At 36.0% G+C, this 25,000-nt stretch overlaps 1 protein-coding gene and 1 long non-coding RNA gene across 3 annotated transcripts in view; one reads left to right on the forward strand and one right to left on the reverse strand.

Moving 5' to 3' along the window:
* The window catches only part of LOC127515943 (uncharacterized), a 75,357-nt gene that overhangs the window by 20,286 nt on the left and 30,071 nt on the right, over positions 1-25,000 (reverse strand). The window lies entirely within an intron of this gene.
* The window catches only part of sh3gl3a (SH3-domain GRB2-like 3a), a 45,198-nt gene continuing 20,653 nt past the window's right edge, over positions 456-25,000 (forward strand). For both annotated transcript variants that reach the window (XM_051900113.1, XM_051900114.1), the window contains exon 1: positions 456-688. In XM_051900113.1, coding sequence (XP_051756073.1) covers positions 644-688 — 45 coding nt within the window. In that variant the 5' untranslated portion in view covers positions 456-643. The remainder of the gene's footprint in view (positions 689-25,000) is intronic.

Below are 25,000 nucleotides of genomic sequence, written 5' to 3' on the forward strand. Positions count from 1 at the left end.
GGTTCCCATACTTGGTCCTGGAGTACCCCCGGCCCCAACAATGCACATTTTTGATATCTCTCTTATCTGACACACCCATCTGAGGTCTTTGAGTCTTTACTAACGAGCTGATGAGTTAAATAAGATGTGTTTGATTAGGGACACATCTAAAATGTGCTGTTCTGGAGTTGGGAGCCACTACACTAAATCACAGTTTCACACACAGACATCTTGCTGTGCTCCTTAAACTATTGCAAATATTTACATAATCGTCTGGATTCTTGATCAGTGCCTATAAAGAATGGTTTGTAGAGTCGCCACTTATTTCCCAGATGGATGTTCGAGCGGTTAATCTGCTTTGCAGCTAGTGTCAAACCCTGATATATTGTGTTTTTGTTAGTCAGGGGGTTCTCCGAGATGCTGCCGTGACGTTTGCGCCTCTCCGCCAATCACAATCCTCAGAACAAACATAACCGACCAGCACTTGTCAGTGAGGAAAAAAACCCCACCGCGAAATGCAGGTCCATCTTCCAGTGGCGGTGAAATAAACCGAAAGCGTTTCATATATATACCTATTTGTGCTTTTTTGAAGGATCGGATCACCATCTTTTACCCCGTGAAGATTTTCTTGTCACCTCTCTTCGTGTTTCAGTTTATTTTGAGGATGTCGGTGGCGGGGTTTAAAAAGCAGCTGCACAAAGCGAGTCAGGTAAGGAGACGCCCGAGTTATTACGCTGGTTATGTTTATAGCCTAATACCAAAGTTATGAGGGTCTTAACAGGTGGATGTGGAGAAAGCACTCGTGTATTGTTTAGCTGAAGTGGTCTAACGTTAGTTGGTTTTTGTTCTTTAAGAGGCCCATCAGAGACGCAGCAGAGCCGCTTTACTTCACATCTGAATATTTCTGCTAACTTTATAACATTCGTATACACGCTTTTGTTGATATATATCCGCTCATTGTGACGTAACTATGCGTTTTTTATTTTGCAAATTCTCGAGCATCTTGCTGTTGTGAGGCCTGCTTAAATGAAACTGGTAATTGTGTTCATTAATTGATTTTGTATTCTTAATAATATTGTGATAGCCCATGAACTGGAGTGTGGAGGTATTATCACGACCCATGTTGCGTGATGGTCATTTTTGATCAAGATAACGGTATTGTTATGATGTCACGTGTGACCAGGCGGTCTATGGCAAACCGTTTGGACATTTATTTCTTAAAACTTGCTTTATTTTATTTTACTATTTTTTTTTATTCTAATAATGACTAGTATCTATTCAATAGTCACTAGGACTTGTTCATTATATACTAGTACTGATTTCTTTTTGCTGTAAGATGTTGTTTCCTATTCAAATAGTTACCAGTATCAGTTCCATTAATACTTGTGGATTTGTCACAAGTATGTTGTCCAGTTGTTACTAGTAATATTTTTCATTTTATTATTGTGATTTTATTTGAATGTTATTAGTTTAACTACTAGTACTAGTTTTAGTTGTGTTACTAGTCAAAATCGGATCAAAAATATGTAAAAATACTAGGGATGCACGATATATCGGTATCGGCCGATATGTTCATTTTTAATGTTATCATTATCGGCCCAATAAGAGAAATTTGGCCTGATATATTAAAGCCGATAAATAATGGATTATTTCCTTTGTGTGCTTGGGTCATGCCTTTTAATGGTGAGACTTTTGTCTTTGTAATCAGGCTCTCAAAAGTTATATAAAAATTTGGATTTAGATTTATCGGCCAATATATCAGTTATCGGCTTTCAAATATACAGAATTTTCGGTTATCGGTATCGGCCAAAATTTTCATATCGGTGCATCCCTAAAAAATACAGATGAAAATTAACAAAATATTAGATAAAACAAACAGCTTTGATGAAGCGCCATTACACATACTTAATATTTCTAGGAGTCAGAATGAGATGAATAAGAATCGGCTAAGCGTACACAAAAAACGTAGTGAGTTCATGTTTAATATGCTTAAATTGTGGCCCAAAGTGTAGAAGGATGCCAGTATTAATGTTGATTAATCATTAGGGATGCGCGGTATATCGGTCACCATATCGGTATTGGCCGATATATGTTCATTTTTAATGTTATTGTTGTCGGCTCGATAAGAAAATTTGGTCGATATATTAAAGCCGATAAATTATGGATTATTTCCTTCAGCTGAGACACTTTAGATGTGCACTGTTCCATTATGGTTTTGAATTGCTTGAAATATGATTGAAATCACTTCAAAAAGGAAAATACAGTTAAGTTCAACGTACAGCGCAAGTCTGAGAACATTATAATTGTGTGCTTGGGTCATGACATTTAATTTTGAGACATTTGTTTTTGTAATCAGGCTCTCAAAAAAATTGGATTTATATTTATCGGCCAATAAATCGGTTATCGGCTTTCAAATATACAGAATTATCGGTTATCGGTATCGGCCAAAATTTTCATATCGGTGCATCCCTAAAAAAATACAGATGAAAATTAACAAAATATTACATAAAACAAACAGCTTTGGTGAAACACCATTACACATACTTAATATTTCTAGGAGTTAGAATGAGTTAATTAAGAACCGACTAAGCGTACTCAAAAAATGTAGTGAGTTCACGTTTAATGTGCTTAAAAAATTGTGGCCCAAAGTGTAGAATGATGCCAATATTAATATTGATTAATCATTAGGGATGCACGGTATATCGGTCACCATATTGGTATCGGCTGATATGTTAATTTTTAATGTTATCGTTATCTGCCCAATAAGAAAATTTGGCTGATATATTTAAACGGGAATAATGGATTATTTCCTTCAGCTGAGACACTTCAGATGCGCACTGTTCACCATGATGGTTTTGAATTGCTTGATACGATTGGAGCCACTTCAAACAAGTGCAACATGTGCTGCGCATAACTGTCATATAGGCTACATAAAATAAATTATAATGATATTTATATCATTATAATTGTGTGCTTGGGACATGGCTTTTAATGGTGAGACTTTTGTTTTGTAATTAGGCTCTTAAAAATTACATCAAATTTATATTTATCGGCTAATATATCGATTATCGGCTTTTAAATATAAAGTATTATCGGTTATCAGTATCGGCCAAAATTTTCATATCGGTGCATCCCTATTAATCATTTATTAGAAACAGTAGTTAAAGTCAGCATTTTACCCAATCTAAAATCTGATTCATCTGTGTATATTTCACTTTTAACATTTTTTTAACCTCGTAATTTTTAATCAAAATGTCATAACTAGATCTGGTGAAACGACAAATTTGTCTCTGGCCTGGTGATGTTTGCAGGACTTCTCCAGACGTTTATTGCGCTTAATCCCACTATCCAATCAGCAAACGATGCATAGAAGCAAGTTTCTGCCCTCTCCATTTTTAAAGATAATCCGTTACATTCAGGCTTACGTCACAATATGGTAGAAAAGATCCGTCACTACAATTTTAATAATTACCATTATGCAAATGCTGTTTACTATGTAAGTGATTTTTTATGACATAACAAAGGGAATACACAAGATACTTACTTAATGTTGTAGAGTTAATGAATAAAGCCCAGCAGTTTTGCCAAAGACATCCCATTTTAACAGCTGGATAAACCCCCAACAAGTAGATACATTCAGACTGTAATTGTTCTACACTTTCACTTCTGTGTGAGTGACCTTCTTTGTTTAGCCATTCTGAGTTTAGCATCCTCTTTTTTTTTTTAAATAAAGACATTCAGTAGAGGATGTGTTTGTTTGGGAGAACTGTCAAATGCCTCTTTACCTGATTAATGTTTTGCCATAACTCAGGTAATAGGTGGTTCTGCATCATTAGGCTTCAGTGTTTAGATCAGATGCAGCTAATTCAACTGTACATCTCAAATTATAGTGATCTGACACTTTACTGTAATTCCTGTAATTTACAACTGTTGTCATCAGAAACCGTAACATAAGCTTTAATGCGTAACTAGCATCCTGAGCTAGAAAAGCAAATGGAAAATATTTAGTGTAGCTGCTGTTCATAACATTTCATACAAAAGATAATCATGTGCATTTCATTTGATATAACAAGAGTACAAGGTTATGCGATGCATTATGTGAATGCTTGTGTCTTTAATCTAGATTTAAACTGGGAGAGAATGAGCCCTGAACATTATCAGGAAGGCTTTTCCAGAGTTTAGGAGCCAAATGTGAAAATGCTCTCCCTCCTTCAGTGGACTTTAATGGATATCCTAGGTACTAGTTTTGTGACCAGCGTAGAGATAAAATTGGTGTTATATGGTCATATTTTATTGACCTGGTAAGAACTCTAGCAGCTGCATTTTGGACTAACTGTAGCTTGTTTGTTGAGGATGCAGGACAAACACCTATAATACATTACAGAGTCATTCTGTGTCAACTCAACCAGAGGTCTCCGGCTCAAATTTTTGGATTTATTAATATTTTTTCTGTAGAAAGACAAACATAAATAGTGATGAAAGCCAAAATATTAAATGTTACAGATGTACATTTACTGAGTAATCCACTGTTTTGTAGAGGGGGGTCAAAATGACCATTTTCACCTGAGATTTGGAGCCAATTTACAGGGGTGTAAAAATGACTTTAGAAAGATGGCAGCATCATTATTTTATCTTTACACAGAGATTGGTAGGTCTATTAATAAAATCTGTTGACTTTATCAATCTTTGTTTCATTATATGCCAACAGTGACAGTTCAAAAATGGCAAAAAGCACTTTGTAACTCAAGAAGTATTAAAGATATCTTAATATCCTTCTAGATCCTCATTCTTAATGAACTTTTCTTTTGGAATCTTCATTTTAAAGCCCTATATAGTTCAGTCCCATAGATATGGGGACCCCAATGTGAATCCATGTCCAAAAATTGTTGAATTTTACCCATTTTAAATGGTCAAGAACCAAATGTAAGTAACTTTTTAAATAGCTGATAATTTTTTGTGTTTAAAGAAGAATGTCTGAAGAACAAATAACACTGAAACTAGAAATGTATCTTGTTTTCCCTCTGTCAAAACAACTGAATACAACATGCCTCTCTGAGTGCCAAAATTATTGTTCTTATGAAACTTTTCTTTCTTCATTTTTAAGGCCCTATATGGTTCAATCTCATAGATATAGGGATGTCATGATACTGTGTATTTGAACTCACTTGGTAGTTTCAGAAGCTGTTAAAATGAACAAAATCCCTTCTTCCAAATATCCTTAAAACTGATTCAAATATAGATTCTTATAAATACACTTTGAGAGCAAGTTAATGTTCCTCAACTGAAGCATTTTCAGTGGATTTTTGGTACTCAGAGAGTTGTGTTTTATACAATTCTTTTGATAGAGGGAAACAAGATACATTTCTAGTTTAAACACTCAGATATGTCTCTTTAAATCTAATAAGTATCAGCCGTGTGCAAAGTGATCCACATTTGGTTTTCGATCACTGAAAAAGGGTAAAAATCAACAATTTGATCATGGAGCTGATTTAAGATCCCCATATCTATGGGACTGAACTATGGAGGGCCTTGAAAATGAAGATTTCAAAAGGAAAGTTTATTAAGAATGAGAATCTAAAAGGATATTAAGATATCTTGAATACTTTTAGAGTTACAGGCATGCAAACTTTGGAAAAGGAATGTTTATGGCACTCAGACAAGTATGTTTTATGCAATTGCACAAGATACATTTCTAGTTTCAACATTATTTGTTCTTCAGATATTCCTCTTTAAAAGAAAAAAGACCACTGAAAATGTGTACGATTTACTCATGGAGCCACATCTCTGGGATTGGACCATCGAGGGCCTTTAAAATGAAGATACCCAAAGGAAAGTTTGTTAAGAACCAGAATCTAAAAGGATTTTAAGATATCTTTAATACTTCCTGAGTTACAGACATGCAAACTTGAGGTAAAAAACACAAGAAGTGCTGTTTGCCATTTTTGAACTGTCACTGTTGGCATATAATGAAACAAAGATTGATAAAGTCAGCAGATTTTACTAATAGACCTACCAATCTCTGTGTAAAAATAAAATAAAGATGCTGCCATCTTTCTAAAGTCATTTTTACACCCCTGTAAATTGGCTCCAACGTTTAACGCTTGAAAGCATTAATTTTCTAATTATTGTTGAGCTGCAGGTTTACACTCACTTAAATGACTGCATTTATTTTATTTTATATAATTTTAATTTAATTAAGAAGAATTAAATTATTTATTTTAAGTATTTAACCTGTAATACATGTTTACTACTACTACCAAATATTCTATGTTGCTTAGAAATAAATATATTGTGTTCAATGGGGAAAAAAAGTATTTTTTTATCCAGACATTTTAAAATAACATATTTTCGAGCTGTAATTGCTGAAACCGGCCCATGCCTATTTCATATCATGGTATTGTTTAATCTTTTTGAGTTGTCTTGTCTAGCCAATGTTTTGATGCTCATTGTTGGTCATTGTGCTTTGTTATGATAAGCCACATTATCGCACAAGCTAGATAATAATCATTCCAGTCATAAACTGAACAAAACAGAAAATGTTTTTTTTGACATAGCCCCACCAATGCTAATCTCCTAGTGTAGCCGTAGTTTCCCATTTTATTGTTTTGGAACCACCTGCTGTGCCCACCAGCAGGTTTGCAGTTTTTGAAAATATTATGACACACTTGTGTTTTGGCATCTTAAAATTGATTTTTTCCATTGTGTGCTATGGATGTGTGGGGTTTTTTTTGTTTTTGTTTTTTTACATGCTGCAGTTCAGACTTTCACATACTGGTGACATTTGGATGGATTTCAACAATGCAATGAAACATACCAAATTATTGAAACAAAGGAAAGATTTAGGAAGGTATACCTCTCAGAAAACGTACAAATAAAGATAATTTTAGATGTTTAATTACTATTTGGAGCATTGGGGTTGCTAGATGAGGGATTAATGAACCCATTTTTGTGAAAACCTTAAATTTAGCCAAAATTGACATTTTTTTACTTCAATCACTTGTTTTTGCATGTCTTCATAACTAGTTTGCATACTTCATTATGAAACATGTCAATTTTGGCCAAATTTGAGGTTTTCACAAAAATGAGTTCATTGGGCCCTTGTCTAACAATCCCAATGCTCCAAATGGTAATTTTTATTAAAATACAGTTTTTCAAAAATACCATTTTTCTCCGCTCGCTTCTGAACGACTGGCGCAGCGCTTCCTCTCAGCACAAGTTTAGTATTGTTTTAAAGCGATATACACCTATACACAGAATTACAATATTTCACAATATCTGTCTTGGCGAGTATTCATTTTTTCTTTTCTTACTTGTCTTGAATGCTTCTGTTTAGATGTAAAATGAAAAAAGTAAAGCACTGTTTCTTTATTATATTTGCATTTTTGTTCTTATTTTTAAAAACGAAGATATAATTATTATTAAGAAAAGAATTGGAAGAAAAGATTCAACGGGATGCATCGAGAATCGTTTTATAATCGTATCGTTTCCCTCTGAATCGTAACCGAATGGAATCATAAGGCAAGTGAAGATTCACACCTCTTGTCACAATAATGCTTTCGGTGAATGGTTCTCCCATTGTGGAATAATGGGGAAAAAAAGTTGAACATATATTTTTCTTATAGATATGGGTTTTGACTTGGTGTGTGCCAAAATTGGCAGTATTACCAGGGTCTGGTTGCAAGGTGACTTTGAGTTGTTTAATAAAAAAAATGTTGACGTGTTCTGTTGAATACTTATTTCCCCAAATGTATATGGAGTGTAGCTCAGTTTTAATGTGAAGATCAGATCATCTTCTTTCTGGTTTACACATAGTCTCTGTGTCTGTTCAGGTATTGTTCTGCTTGTGTACAAGGCCACTGTAATAAAGCCCTGTGTTTTGGTCTTTAATGAGCAGCGCACTAGTATGAACAGATTTTTGAATATGAATGAAAGCAGCACATTTCAACCACCTACAGGTTTTTTGGTGGTAGAAATGCAAGAGAATCCAAATGTATGAAGTGAAATTCAGCTGAGATGTTAATCTGATAATATGGAAATGTAAGCAAGCACTTTAATTATGAATATGGAAATCATACTTGGTTACCTAGGTTCTGTTTGGATGATATACAGCATCCAAACTTCCTTGGTTGGCACTTCAGTCTATTTTCTAATACAAAGTTCACTAGTTGTCATTAGTTGACGTCATTGTTTAAACAGATTTATAGCTGATAAGAACTGGGCAGGCAAGAGCTTGTTTATAATTTTGTTCTCCTTTCCCACAGGCTCTATTCTCTCCATATTCAACAAATCACTGTATGAATATAATGCATCTGGTGTCAGTGGCTGCTTTTTAAGAGATTGTTTCACAGGAAAGCTGAACTCAACCTTCAAGAGTGAATGAGTTTTAGGACGGATTTTCCCAGTTAAGCAATACACCGGGATCAGAGTAACTTAGTAACCAGTTGTCAACATGAATCAGGGATAGGCATGTGTGATTTCATGAGCCACATTATGTAAACCTGAAGAAGTGGCTACAAGTTGGTGCAAAGGTTTTTATTTATTAATCTACATTCAGGAAACCCTTCACATTTACACATGCAGATATTAGATGGAAATAAGAAGGAAATCACAGAGAGTCAAAGTTCAAATTGTTCCCAGTGTAGAAGGATACAATTTGTAATCTCTTTTACATTTACTCAGAGAACCATGTTTTACTCCCGTATTTCTTGGCTCCTTACATAATGCCTGATACTTTATGAATAATTGTATGATAACAGTTTATTCCACTGCTGTGGTTTATTTCACAATTTGAAATATTAATATCCGGGTCAGGAGAACCTGAAACTGACTGATTATACAGGCCTTCCTTATGGTCGACTAGTCATTCAGGCAACTCCCTGACTAGCTGATTTTGTAGTTTCACACATAGAGGAATCTAGTGGCTGCATCTTTATGCTTTTACATTTACGCATTTAGCAGATGCTTTTATCCAGAGCAATTTCAAGGTACATGTTTTATCTGTTCATGGATTTCCTGGAATCAAATCTGTAGCATTGGCATTACTGGCAAGTACTGTTTGAGCCCAATGGTGTGTGAAGGCCCTTTCACACCAAGCATGATTATTTGAAATGCTTTTTTTTTTTTTTTTTTTAAGATTTTGAATATAAATACATTGATATGGAGTTAACATCTGTGGCAAACATTATTATTAGGGGCCAAGCACCCAAGGTGCGATGGCACGTCTCCTGTATCCGTTGGCCTTCTTATTCTTCTGCTCTGGGAGTATATGGCAGCCTATAGAAACGCTTAGGGGAAAGATATGAAGTTTGGCACACAGATAGAGGACAGTCCCAACATTAACTATAGCAAACTTGGTGTCTCTAGATCAAACTCTCTAGTGCCACCACTTGTCCAAATTTTCACTCATGTTTTACGCTAATAACTTTTGAACCATAAGGGCTAGAAACAAAAATGTTTTTCCCTCTGATTCCTTGGCTTATACGATTAGATTTTACATTTTCACGTCATTTTCCATCATGAAACTTTTCCCGCCAAAAAAAACTACTTTTTTCTAACTCCTCTTAGCAAAGAGTTATCAAAAGCTTTTGATAAACCCAACCATTCTTGAATTACATGCAAACAAATTAGAAGAGCATGCCAAATATATCTCCGCAACGCTTATTCTGAACAACTTGGTATGTGTCATTACAAGCATGACCTGAGGCTACATCAGTGCTTCCCACAGGTTTGAAATATACTTGCGGTGGTAGCCAGGTGAAAAATCCTCCTAGTACCCACGGCACAAAAATGGTCTACTACATGTGACAAACAAATAATTTTTTTTTTATAACAATATTTTTATTTATTGAAATTCATTTTAATTACATAGGCTACTATTACATTTAATTAAATATTAATATTATTGAATAATGTGTCAAATAATGTTCTTAGGCTTTTCTTCCTGTGGGGGAGCATCCCAGCCAGAGACTACAATAGTTTACTATGAATTAAATGGATATCAAAATAAATACAATTTATTGTGTAACCAAAATACCAATAATGCCCAGAAAAAAAAAAAAAAAACGTAGAGTGTGACTTTTAATTATAAACAATCCCGAAATACACCGGGACTCTTATTTTGAAATGTCTACACTATTGCGGGCTGATTCTTCAGATGAGAGACCGTCTCTAAAACATATTATATAAAAGTCATACAGTAGACATTGTCATAATTCATAAAACTCGAGTTTATTAGCAATTGCTTGGCATAATGGTGTGCTATTCATTGATTGGGAATCACTTTGAAGCAGTCTGAAACACTGTTGCGCAAGCCTGTAGAATGAGCAACAACGCCGCCTTTGTGAAATATCCACCACGTCTCTGCAGCGCACGTGGGAATGTCAGAGGGAGTAAACAGTTCTCGCGCACAGCCGCACACAGAACCAGCAGGTAAGAAACGCGTAGGGCGAGGGGAGATTTTTCACTAGTTAATCGATCGCGGATGGTTTCATTAACTCGGGCGGATAAAAAATGTATAAGATGATAAAAATAATAAAAGCAAAAATGTGTCTCCAAATATACTTGGGCGGCCGTTAATATACCTGGGCGGCCCGTGTGTGTGGGAAGCACTGTACATGGTCTGGAGATAGCAAAAATGGCTATTTTTGCTTAGAACTTCCGAACGGTTTGGCCAAAAATTATAAAACTGATCTTGTTAGAGTTGAAATTATATCTTTATATTTTACCATATCAGCCATTTTGGGCGCCGGACATTTTGCATTTTGTTGCAATATGCTGTATTTTTTGAATGCATTAGTGTATCATTACGAAACTCGGTATGGGTCATCAGCAGGATACCCTGAAGGAGCCTGAGAATTTCGAGACAGCGCCACCTAGTGGTGAAATCAAATATTCATATGCTCATAACTTTTGCTGTGGTTGACTTATTTTCATGGGAGTCATCTCCTTAAATTCCTGAATCCTTGCCAAGTCCAACAATACCTAACATGCTAGGTTTCGCCTTAAGCTTTATGCAACGTTGCGATTTAGCGTTCGCAAATATCTTTGAAACCGTTAGTCCAGTCAAGACGAAACCAACGTAGGAAATTCGTAAACATAGGTCGTTGGCTAAATGTTATACCCAAATGCCAAAATTTTGATAATAAGTGGCAAAAAAATGCAATCAAATTTGTGCATGGGTCATGTCTATAACTCGAAAACGAAATGAGATATTTTCACCAAATTTGACACACTTATTTATGGGCACACTTTGAGGACAAATAAAAAAGTGGTGGGATTGCGCCTGTTGGTGGTGCTATAACTGAACAAAATATTAAATTGCCACTAACTACAATTAAGTATATGAAATAAAATGCTATATTTTACTGATGATTTTACTGCTTGCTTGCTTTTTTGTGCTTGGCCCCTTAATGGCTGCTTGCAGCTATATTTATTATTATTATTATATTTTTATATTACATTAATTATATTTTTATATTTATTATATTTTATCATTTATATTATTTAAATTTTTTTTATTAATTAATTTAATTTTAATTAAATTATTTTTCCTCTCAAAATGGGTAGCATGTTGAATTTCGTTTCTTCATTCGACATTGAAAACCAACTGATAAGATTGCAGCCTTATGTAGTATTTCTGGAGGTCATACAGCAGTTATTTTTCTTCTCAGTACCACAAGTATAAATGCGCAGAAAAGGCACAAAATAAAAAATGTAAATATCGGCCTAGATATCCTTTGCCGTTTATTACAGAGTCTCAAATTTGTTCACGTTCTTTTTATGTGGCAGCAGAAAAAAACCCCCTGCAAATTACAAAAAGTAATGTTAAAGCATAATGTATTTTCATCAGCACAAATTAGTATCAGAAACCAACTGTGAAATCCAGGCCTCATACTATGCAGGGAACACACAGTCCTCTGGCTGGTCCTCAAAAACAGCAGTTCCTCTTCACAGAAATGAGACCATTTACACAAGTCTTCAGCTCAGTTACTGCCACATTCATTATTGATTATGTCCTATCGATCTGAGAACCCACTCCTGTAGAGAGACATCATTCTGACGAGGCTGATCTATGTTTATTACTCACATTAGCGAGTGCTCCCTTGGTCCGTTGGCACAGTAATAGTTTTACTGTAGAAGTGCAGATGGTTGACAGCAGACGCTACTAGAGTTATTCTAGCGCACAGTGGAATGTAAACCACTTATTTGGGCCACAGTCTGTTTTGGACTGAAGAGTTGTTTTCTACTCTGACTTCAGCACCTCAGTAATGAGCACAAAATTTTTTAAATCTCGACGGACTGCAAAACTGAACCTCAATTTGCATATTATGCTAGTGCATCCTAAACCATAGTATGTTGGAAGTAGTATTTTAAAAGTGCCTGAATGGTGTACAGTGTTGGATTTTCTAAATAAGCATTCATAATATTCATACCGAACTAGGTTTGACCATGCTGGCTGATAAACGATTAATCAACCAATATTTTTTTAAATGGATACTGAATGAAACATAACACATAAAATAGTGCTGAACTTCAATACAAAAGTAAAAACTAAAACCGTAATGAACCATGAAAATGTACTGTACTGTGTTTCTGTTGGCTGCATGAACACATCAGTTTGCTTTATCATGCCACTAGCTTTAAATATGCAACTTCGCTGGATAACGAATGCATAAAAGCGACCAGCTGAATGTAAACTAAAGCAAATAGATGGTATCAATCGTGACATTAAACGTTTGGGTCAGATGTGTATTTTTGTGAGAGTTTTAACCGCTTGAGGTACTGCTAATGTTGGCGTCCTCTCAGCCTTGATGGCAAACATACTGCCGTTCTTTCTCAACTAATGCAGCATCTTGCCAACAAATTAATTACTTTATAATGATATGAAAACATGTACGGTAGTGTACTGTATACATACCGTTTCATTGTCTGTTTTAAATCCGCATCTGAAGTGTCACGCTCTGTGCAGCGAGCAGCCTCACGTGTCAAAACAAACTCCACAAACCGTCAGTGATAGTTTTTATTTCGCCTCTAGAGGCTGCTCTCATACTGTATAAGGACAGCAGACCCTGCTCAGCCACTCCAGCAATGGATGCAACCCGGAAAAACTTATCGCTATGGATTTTTGCCGATAATCGGTTCCAGTAATCAGTTATTGGTGCCGATTAATCGGCAAAACTGATCAGTCGGTCAAACTCTAATTTATACATGGTTTATCAAATGTTATTTCCCACAAATTGTTGCATGGCTATTATGGTAATTTTCTCACAAAAAAAATCTGTTTTATGGCTTCTTAAGACTTGGAATAGAGCGAACAAGTCATATAGTCTACTTTTATGATATTCTTACGGTACTTTTGCATTCTTTGTGAAGCTCAAAAGTAGGGCTGAACGATTTTGGAAAATAATCTAGTTGCGATTATTTTTTAAGCTCTTTATCTTCTGTATTATTCAACAAAGACAAGAAATATATCATTGTAGGGGTGGGAATCTTTAGGCACCTCATGATTCGGTTCCGATTCTGGGAGTCGCAAAATGATTCCTGATCTTTTTTTCTTATTGATTAGTCTTATTAATAATTTTTTTTTTGTAACTATTATTTAATTACATATGTAATTATAAGTACTTTTTAAAATAATTACACATTCAACATTTAATTAAAACAATTGCATGTTAATATTTTTAAATAAACTAATATAAGACAGGGCTTAGATTAAGTCAGTTAACTTAGTTTAATTAGGACATTTAAGTAGCTTTTATCTTGAGACAAAACAATGACACTGATATATTTTAAGACATGTCAGTGCAAGTTGCTTTCAGTTAAGACAGCTCAAACATTTATTTTAGTCTGGGACTAGATTAAGCCTTGTCTGTGAAACCGGGGGAAAAGCTACTAAATAAAAAAAGAGGGGGGAAAAAAGAAAAAACATTACAAGCAATAAACAAACAGGTCTTTAAGACATAACTGACTGTGTTTACATTAATTTTGCATCATAAAAGCATTTTGAGATGCAAGTATATTTAACCATTTAAAAGGAGTCGAGCACAGCCGCATTGATAAGAGAAAACATCACAAAGCGCGCGTCAGCATTTGAAATTGACATAATGACATAACTGAGGCAGCGTTTGTAGAGCATTTGTAAGGAAAATACCGGCGGGCGAGATGACACACTGCAAGCTTCAGCAAAACACGTGTTTCTCACAGCACATCCTGTGAAATGAAGCGCGAGAATGTCCTTGTAATTCTCTCGTACCTTTCTTAACTTTATTAAAGATTATTTTGTGGATGGTTTGAGTGGTGCGTGTGTGTGTGTATGTGTGTGAGTGTGTGCGAGAGAGAGAGAGAGAGAGAGCAATTGGAAGCAAGCAGAATAAGTTTCTAAACCACACACACCAAAGACACAGCGTCATCGCGCATCTGTGGTTAAAAAATAAGCTCAGAGTCGACCCAGAATCGTTAGAGAGAGAATATTTTCTCCCATCTCTATTGTATAGTATGAACAACACAATATTAGATAGAATAAACATAAACTGTGCTTTTCTGTAGGCCAGGCATATGCGTAGCGTGCCAAGTTGATGCTTCCTCTGCAGACTGCTTACACGCGTGTCACGTGATTTTTCGTGAAATTATCGCAAATGCAATTAATCGTTCAGCCCTACTCAAAAGTGTCAGTCAAGATCTGTTAAGTAATAATTCTTTCATTTTTATGCAGTTCAAATTATTTACCTACGTGCTGAGACTTAGGCCCTGTTTACACCTAGTATTAAGATGCGTTTTGGTTGATCGGATCACAAGTGGACGAGGGAGACACATTACGTTTATTGTTTTAATCCGTCTTTTTTGTCCACTTTCAACCACTTCTGTCCTGATTTCTTCATATGGGCTCTTTCAGATTTTTCTGTCTAATGGTCGAAATAAGCTCATGCAATTTACATATGATCACGACCGGAGACGGAAATCTAGTTCTAGACTGTAATGGTTAAGCTTTGATTGAAATTGCATTATACCGTATTACTAAAGCATTATTTGATAAACACAAATTAAGATGGTTCATTTTTTTGTCTCGGACATCCTGGAGATGTTTCTCATCAAGCGCTCTGATGTAACTGATGTTACTTCACTCTCTAATGGCAGTTAAATGAAGTTTCCCACCCGAGGGGAATAGGCCCTCTTGGCATTTCACTCTGCCAAGTGGTTTAAGTAACTTCGAAGGGTGATGTTAAAAGCTTGTCCCTTCCTGAGGGTCTGCACTTGATGGATGGGGTCATTTCAAGTTTTTGGCTCTCTGTCTCGTAGGCCTGGAAGAATGAAATGTCCTGGCATCACATACGAATGTTAAGGAAGTGAAACAAAGTGGGCTTTGTCTGAAGAGAGCAGAATTTCCTCATGTAAATATTCTCAAAGTTACTATGTTCAGAGGTTTGCATGGATTTCTAATATTAGTAAGCTAAATCACTAAATATTGAGAATGCAACAGTGTGTATTATATATTATCTAACTCCAAACGATTGGCCACTGATCAGAAGGAACCAACTGATAATCGCACATTTTGATGATGCAAAAGATGCCCGCATGCTCACTCTGTGAGAGATGAATATGAAAGGCTGCGCAGCAGGCTTGAGTAAAATAATGTTGTATTTTACCACTAACAATCAGTATGATTTTCTCTGAAGTCATCTACAAAGCACCATCACCACAGCCGTCAAAACACTGCTGATGTACAAAACCATGATCACAGTGTTCCTGTAATTATGCAGAATCCACAGGTTTATGTGTGAGGTGTTTTGGAGCGATTAAAAGACTGTATTTTGATTTGTGGTGTGTTACTCGCTCCCGGGTGTCTCCCAGAACACTGCAGTAAATGTTGTGCTTGAGGAAAAAGAAAAAGAAAGTATCCTGTGAACAATATTTTTAATGCGACTGCTTGTCCGTTAGTCTAAATGGTTTGATTACATTGAAATGCATAATTTTGAATGTGCTACTCAGTATTCCTCATGAGAACCACGATAGTTTTGTACAATAAAAGGATGTACACTAAAAGTCTGGGGCCTGTAAGATTTAAAAAATAAATAAATAAAGGACACATTAAATTGATCAAAAGTGACAGTAAAGACATCTATAATGTTATAAAAGATTTCTATTTCTATTTTTTAAACTTTCTATTAATCAAAGAATCCTGAAAAAAGTTTATAATGATTATATTATAGAATGATTTCTGAAGGATCATGTGACACTGAAGACTTGCTGAAGGATGATGCTGAAAATTCAGCTTTGATCACAGGAATAAATTAAATTTTAAAATATTCAAATAAAAAAAAAAGTTATTTTAAATATTTTAAATGACCTGATGTTTCGGGACATGCGTATAAGCAAGTAAAAACATGAATTTTTCAAATAGTTAAGAGAGAGTTAGTTACTTTGCTTCACAACCATGTGGTCCTTTGCGGGTGTCTGAATGATGTCCCATCCTATCACATGATACTGACCGCATGACTTGATCCAAAATGGTCCCTTTATATTAGTTACTCCGAATGACATCAGTGAAATTCATTTTTCCGGACATTCTTTCTCATAACAAAGCAACGGCTTCTACACATAATTTTAATACCATTTTGCACTATGTTGATATATTTTGTTATAAAATCATGCCAGAATAAAAAATAAATACATTTATTACATTTTAAGATATTTTAATCACAAATGAAATGGCTGTATTGGCCTTTGGACGGTTGAACCGAATGACCTTTTGACACTTCAAAATCTTTAAAATACTTTTATAGCAAAATATAATTAAAACCTTTTGGATTCAATAAAAGAGATCTAATTGTACTACCTTACATACCTTGGATGTCATATCTTTGTTTTTTTTGAGCGTTTCGGGCGTTTGATGCGTGTAATGCGTAATTTGCGCAAGTTGAAAAATCTGAACTTTGGCGAATATTCGCGTCGCGTTAACCAATCAGGAGCTTGCTCTAGTAGTGACGTGATTACGACGTAGCAAGCGGAGGCAGAAATCCGAAACAACAATGGAGGAAAAAATCATTGTACTTTTATAGAAACAGGAATAAAAAGGATCTTGCTTGGAAGAAAGTGAATGAGGAGGTCGGACAATATGGTAAGTTGTAAAAAATACTCTTTACTCAATTTGAGCTATATATACACATATTGAGACTACAAGCTAGCTAAAGCCAGCAAATTGAGCTTATTCGCCGTATTTTACAACTACTTTCCTGCTGACGAGTTGATGTGTTTATTCAGAGGAAGTGTGCAGAAACGAGACTGGAGCCACCTTGCAGAATTCGCGTCTGTTGTGAAGTGAATTTCATGTGTGAATGAAGCGAGTAAACTCAAAATGTTTAAGCGTCCAACTACGCGCGAATAGCGCGATTTATTCGTGCAAGTCGCGTCTGGTGTGAATGCCCCATGAGTCTGTATGAATCATTCATTCAAACAGATTATATATATATATATAATATGCTCATATATATATTCATATATAATATATAAATTCAAATTAATTAAATATTTTTCTATTTTAAACAAAAAAAATTGTGATTCTCATTTCATCCAGAATTGTGCAGCTCTGTATTCACTCATCGCTGTCACTTCTGAGTACTCGGGTACTTGTGGGCGTCCCTGCTAGTTGGCATGTTATTCTGGAACAGGTGACATTTAGGAGTCTGTGTGGAGCGTTCATGTTTTTGTGACCTTTTATTGAAACTGCATTGATGAATCAGTTCTTGAAAAGGTAGAATAGGAAATCATGCCCAGTTTCCCACCCATCAACAACAACAAAAAACCCACACAGTCATTGTTGTTATTTTATTGTTTTGTTAGTTTTTTTTTTTTTTTTTTACCCGTAGAGGAAAGGGCCTCATCATCGCTGTTCAATTGATCATGCCGCAGTATTGTCTTTATTCTCTGTGGAGGAAAAACGTCAGAGTGCTCATGCTGTGAAACTCTTTCATAAACCACTGTATTTTTACTCCGGTACTCTGCAGGAAATTACCCTTCTGAGAGAACATTGAGTCTGTGACTGTGTTTTCTCAGATGTTTGACATGCCGTGCTGTATATGTTCATTGAAGTTAGGGCAAGACTCATTGAAGATACACAAACTCACACACACGTGACACTCACAGTGTTTTCAGCTTCTGCCGTATCAATATATGAGCACATGAACACATGGACTTCATCTCCAGAGCTGCTCTGAGAGTCACTTCATGAGCTTTGAGAAAAACTATCATCATATACACACTATATTTGTGTGTATATGTATGTATGTATTTTTTATTTCAGCTTTATTTCAATTAATGAAAACTATTTTAAATAGTTTTAGTTGACGATAATGGCACTGGATGACATAACCAAGGCAGGGAAAACAAATCTTAATGTATACAATCATGGATGTTAGATACAAATTAACTAAACTTCCCACTAATTATTCTGCTTTACTCAGAAATGTTACATTACAGTAATTCATTATTCAGTAAATCATCATAAAATCTGTGAGCAATTCATCAGTGCACATAAACATAAAAGAAAATATTTGTTTGTCTTTCATCAAAATGTAATAACCTTTTAATTTTTTTAATTGAATATCCTGTTTCACTTGGATATATGTCACATTATGGAATTATAATGCATTACGAGTGGCAGCATGTAATCAGTAAACGAGTCAAGATGAGAGTCACACCACACTGACGTCAAGTTGATTTCACACTTGCTGCTCATCTCTCATCATGCACAGTGATAATAAAGCACTACTGGATCCGTAATGGAGTCACGGTTTCCTGCTGCCTTCACTGACTGTTATTATCACAGGCACAGTGACAGCTGTGCTCAGTGATCATTATCACCACTAGACTCTCAGAAGCCTGTTGTTTCTATTGTATGTAATAGTTTGTAGTGAAACTGAGCCTCGGGTTACAAAGCTCACTTCATTCCTTCACTGACGAACGTCAACAAGGAATAAAAGGAATATTGCAGGTTATTTTCTGTTTTGTATCTATGGATCACATCTGTGGCGTGCTTTGTAACTTTGTACACATTATTAATGTGCTACTGTAAACACACCTGTCTTTTGTTTTTTTACAAACTGATGGACGACTCAAAATTATACTAATTATACTACAGATGCAGTAAATAGACATTAAGTTTTTTTAATGCAATGCAGCATTTATAGTCAGCCAGAAATTACATTCTGTGAACGTTTACATGAGCGGATGTAAACGTTTATCTATCTATGAGAGTCATAGATAGATAAAGAATAAGAAATAAGTCTTTATGTTCTTAATCAAATAGTGCATTAGCACAAGTATTTTCCAATCTCAGCAGCATTTCAAAACATCAATTACATAAACATTTCAACCATAATTTCTAGAGGAATTTCTGAGATTTCATGCATAATACAGGGGTTAGCTGTATTTAAAGGGTTAGGTTCACCCAAAAATGAAAATTCTGTCATTAATTACTCGCCCTCATGTCGTTCCACACCCGTAAGACCTTCGTTCATCTTCAGAACACAAATTAAGATATTTTTGATAAAATCTGATGCCTCAGTGAGGCCTGCATTGCCAGCAAGATAATTAACACTTTCAGATGCCCAGAAAGGTACTAAAGACATATTTAAAACAGTTCATGTGACTACAGTGGTTCAATCTTAATGTTATGAAGCGATGAGAATACTTTTTGTGCACCAAAAAAACTAAATAAGGACTTTATTCTACAATATCTAGTGATGGGCGATTTCAAAACACTGCTTCATGAAGCTTCGAAGCTTTACGAATCTTTTTCGAATCAGTGGTTCGGAGCGTGTATCAGACTGAACTATTGAACCATTGAAATTTAGAAACACTTATGATGTAACAAAGCCTCGTTTACTGAAATCACGTGACTTTGGCAGTTTGATACACGCTCCAAACCACTGATTCGAAACAAAAGATTTGTAAAGCTTCGCGATTTCAGCGAATTATTCATTTCAGTGTGTGTTTCGCTTTAAAACACGAGCTCTGTCTTATTCTGTGATTGTTTCTGAAGAGCACAAGCCCAAAACATCCCACCGCTGTATGACTAGATGATACGCAAACTACGATTCTCAGCTGGATAAAGTAAACCAGCGTCTCGCTAGCAAAGTTTTGATGGATGAAGATTGCAATTAAGGTAAAGATGATTGTGGTGACGTACAGGAGTCGTACAGAACGTAAGCGCGAGTCTATATATAAGCTCTTTGCTGTTGCACACATGCTATACACTGTGAAATCTGAAGTTTTTTTCTGTAATGTTTTTTTTTTTCATGGTTGCTTTGGTGTGCATAAATTTATGTAATAACAAGTGTTATTTATTTTTTTTATTTTTTTGAAAGCCACATAAATTTACCTTGGAAAAAAGCTTGCAGAAAATACAGTTTTGTGAGAATCATCCTTCAATCTGATTGGATGGATATAGCAAATGATGACAAAATAGACGTGTTAAACAAGATAAATGGTGTATGCTTAATTTTGCAATAAGTGAAACAAATTTTAATCTGTTGACAGCCCTAATTTATACGTCAATCAAAACCGAAAGTTGTTTCAGAAGTGGAGCAAATGACATTTTGTTGGAAAATTACATAAACAAACATTTGTTTTCTGTGGAATTCTGTGTTTGTGCACAATAAAACCAGGAATGTGCATTAAAAAAGAAGGTCAGTTTTGATTTCAGGCTGACTTTAATCATACATTGATGTTTGTTTTTGTTTTTTTAATATCTAATGCATGTCGCAGTGTCCTTCTGCTTCAAGGTTCTCTGATATTGTCATTGAGCAGTGAAAGTCAAAAGCAATACTGCCATATGAGGCTAATTTCCTTTGTGTGTTATGGCTAAATTTAGCCTGACCTAGTTGGTTGCTAGTGAGTGGAGTTCGAGGAAGCCACAGACTGACGTGATCATGGGTATCTTGGGTAAGAACCTTATTTCAGGGAGTCACCAGCTGTTACTGTTGTTTAGAATCAAAAACTGATTTGAAATTTTCCATCCTTTTTTTTAATAGAATGTGGTGTGATCTTAAACAGCATCATGAGCTTGTTTATACACCGATCAGGCATAATATTATGAGCACTGACAGGTGAAGTGAATAACACTGATTATCTCTTCCTCACAGCACCTGTTATTGGGTGGGATATATTAGGCAGCAAGTGAATATTTTGTCCTCAAAGTTGATGTGTTAGAAGCAGGAAAATTGGGCAAGCGTAAGGATTTGAGCGAGTTTGACAAGGGCCAAATTGTGATGGCTAGACGACTGGGTCAGAACATCTCAAAAACTGCAGCTCTTGTGGGGTGTTCCCGGTCTGCAGTGGTCAGTCTCTATCAAAAGTGGTCCAAGGAAGGAACAGTGGTGAACCGGTAACAGGGTCATGGGCGGCCGAGGCTCATTGATGCACGTGGGGAGCGAAGGCTGGCCCGTGTGGTCCGATCCAACAGACGAGCTACTGTAGCTCAAATTGCTCAAGAAGTTAATGCTGGTTCTGATAGAAAGGTGTCAGAATACACAGTGCATCAGTTTGTTGCTTATGGGGCTACATAGCTGTAGACCAGTCAGGGTGCCCATGCTGACCCCTGTCCACCGCCAAAAGCGCCAACAGTGGGCATGTGAGCATCAAAAAAATTTTCTACTCAAAACTTAACATTTCAAATGATTGACTGACATTATCATTCATTATCATTGTCCTTTTTTAGGACTAAATGTCCTGCATTCTCTCATGACTTTGTCAAGCTCTTTGATGTGTGTTTCGTTTCATCCTCCACTCTTTAGTTGTGTGCAATGGACTAAAGGACACAGAAGTAGTACTGCCTGAAAAAACATTAGGAGTGTTATCTGCAGCTCAGTATCCGCTTGCTGTTGTGAAACAGCCGCCCAACATCAGTTCAGAGGGTCAGGTCAAATCTATTGTGTTTTATTAGACAGGAACAGTTTGTGCTGCTGTTATTGTGTGTTAACAGTAACACACAGAAAGCTCAGCCAGTGAAATATCTAAGGTCACCACAGAATAAAACAGAGATAGATGAGCAGACCAAAGGCCTTGGGTTTGAAGGAAAGCTTTGTTCACGGTTTACTAAAGTCTTAGATCTAATATTCGTGACCAGAAGGCCATTTAAAGTGATGTACAGTTTCTTAAATGTATTACAGATATGCAGTTCTGTTATTGACCTGATTATGATATGACCTACGGTCATTTTTGGCACTTAAATTCCACTATGAAATTACAAAAGCGGCTTTGCCTAACATTGTGCAATATAAATCGACCAAAAAGATGTCTGTTAGATAACTGTCTTAATTCTCCTGCTATATAAACAAACCCACTGGATTTAAGCCGACACAAAACGAAAAAGATGAAGTCAGATGCCAAATTTTCACCTTTAACTTTGCAGTTTACACCCACAGTATTGTTGGTTTTATTAATGTTAAATATTAATTTGTATGGATACAAAATAATTTGTATTTTTTTTTTTTACACTATATTGGATTATCCTGGGTACAGTCTGCCATTTGCGTAGGTTTGAATGTCAGCCGTGTGTGTAACAGAAAGTGAGTGTGTAGGAGGATTATTCTGTTGTGTTCAACACAAAGGGCCCTGATGTTACATAATATTATTGATTCACTCAATTACTGTTAAAGCGAGCATAAGTCTTCCTATATGACGTTCACTACAGCACATTCTGTCTTCATACATCTTCTTACATCATTTAGTTATGTCATATCCCCTTAAAACATCATTTCTGTTTTCTCAGTGGGGAAGTTAAGGACAGTTCTGAGATTTGACTTCTGTGGTGAATGTTGTAAAATGTATAATTTCACACCAGTTCTGGTCTGTTGACTTAATATAAATAAATGTGTGTATATATATATATATATATATATATATATATATATATATATATATAGATATATATATATATATATAGATATAGATATATAGATATAGATATAGATAGATAGATAGATAGATAATGTGTGCAGTGTGGCTGGGTACATTCTGACACTTGCGTGCCCATTGTAGACGCTTTTGACGTAGGGCTGTACGATACTGACAAAAATTGATATCTCTATATTTTCTGGGATTTTATTGTTAACGATAATTAGACGATATTTTGCTGAGTGTGTTTATTGTGTTGGTATTAGGACTGCCATGGACAGCTGACTCCTAAAGATTTTGATATTCTTCCTATTCTCTGTAGTGGTTATGCTGCGTTCCAGGCAGGTTTTTGAGCCCGTAAGTCACAACTTCAAACCACGACTCACGACTTTGTAGCGTTCCAGGCAAGTTACGCCAAACTGCCTGAGCACAAGGAATTCTGGTAGCTAGATGTGAACAAACCAGCATGGTGGACCATACGGGGCTATGCCCAACATTTCCATGTGGCGATATACTTTCACGACATACTTATCGTTTCAGACACATAACATTGTAATACATAATCGCCCGACAGTGTGTATTATTTATCATTATTATATTATTATTAATTTGATTGCAACGTTATATTGTCCTAAAGTCTATTTCTCATTGTGTACCACTTGCATAAACACCGCATCCGTAGGGGCTGCCATTGTTGTTTCGCGGGCTATGTGACGTCAGAGCGCGGAACTGGGAGTACATCGATCTAGTACAAGTTCACGGGGGGAAAGTCACGGGTTTGACTGCCGTTCTAGTGCACTTTCACGGGTAGAAAGTTGGAAAAACACAGGTTGCCTGGAACGCGGCATTAGTTTGCAGCAGTGACAGAAATTATCTTTTACAATAAGTTTAAATTGATTTTCACCTTTTATAGTCATTTTACCTTTATAAAGCCATTTTTTTCTAACCTAATTAAATGTATGCATCATTTTTGTGTCAAATTCTTACATTGAATCAAATTCAATTAGAATAATAAGACACAATAGGGCTGTTACCAATCAAATTAAATCAGTATCAACACAATTTGTCTTTGCAATGCAGAGGAAACCCAGAAGCTCCATCTGAAGTGGCATTTACACAGACTGTTTAATGCAGCTCAGAGGGACATGAATGCATTTAACCTGCAGTTACAAATGCATAAATAATGTTTTGATGTTTTAAACATAAAATATCTAATATTGATATTTGAAATGATTTCAAAAATGAAAAGATATTTTAAATGTGAAATTAAAACCGCCAGTAGGTGGCAGCAAGTCACTATTAATGAGTGAGTCATTGAGTTTCAACCAGTTCATTTAAACAGCTGATTCATTCAGGCATGAAGCATTTGGCCCTGTCCCAAATGGAACCCTAAGCCCTCGCGATCTTCCCGACACTTTCGTGACGTAATGCCGTTTTGCAGAGCTCGTGGGCTCAGCAAAAGTGCACATCGAGGGCTCATATCGGCCCCAAATGGGGCACTCGTGAGCACCCTTCTGAAACCTAAAATGACAAATGGGACATCCTACGGTCTTGTGGATTTAACGGACACATGCACGTGGCGGCCATTATAAGTCCACAAGACAGCATGAGTTTGGGACAGGGCCTATGACTGTCTTGATAGCCGTTTTTCCACTGTCGGGCCAGTGTGAGCCAGGGCTTTCAACAGGCCGGGCTGGGATAATAGCCTTGGACCTATAGCACAGAGCCCAAAACCATGCTGCGTTTCCACTGTCGGGCCAGAACCTCCGCAGCGCTTCACTAAAACCTGCCCGTAACACGACTCTCTGGAACGATAATGATAATTTCTACGTATTTTCCACCAATAATACGACCTGAGGAGCTTTGCACTCTATTCAGTGACAGTCCCAATAGAGTCATATTTTCAGTCTGAGAAAGTTGCTTTATTTTATGACATATGCGGAGCTAAATATGGATATCAGACCGTCCGGTATAAAGAGAAGAGACGTACTGACAGACAAAATAAATACACAATTGTGATAGCCTATATGATTTGTCTGATTTCTTCAAGCCGTCATATTTAACATGTTTACTATGGTAATGGTTAGCGTGCATAGTCTTTTGCATCGCATACTTCTGCCTTATATGGTGA

This window comes from Ctenopharyngodon idella, chromosome 7 (assembly GCF_019924925.1).
Source record: "Ctenopharyngodon idella isolate HZGC_01 chromosome 7, HZGC01, whole genome shotgun sequence".
Taxonomy (NCBI): Eukaryota; Metazoa; Chordata; class Actinopteri; order Cypriniformes; family Xenocyprididae; genus Ctenopharyngodon; species Ctenopharyngodon idella.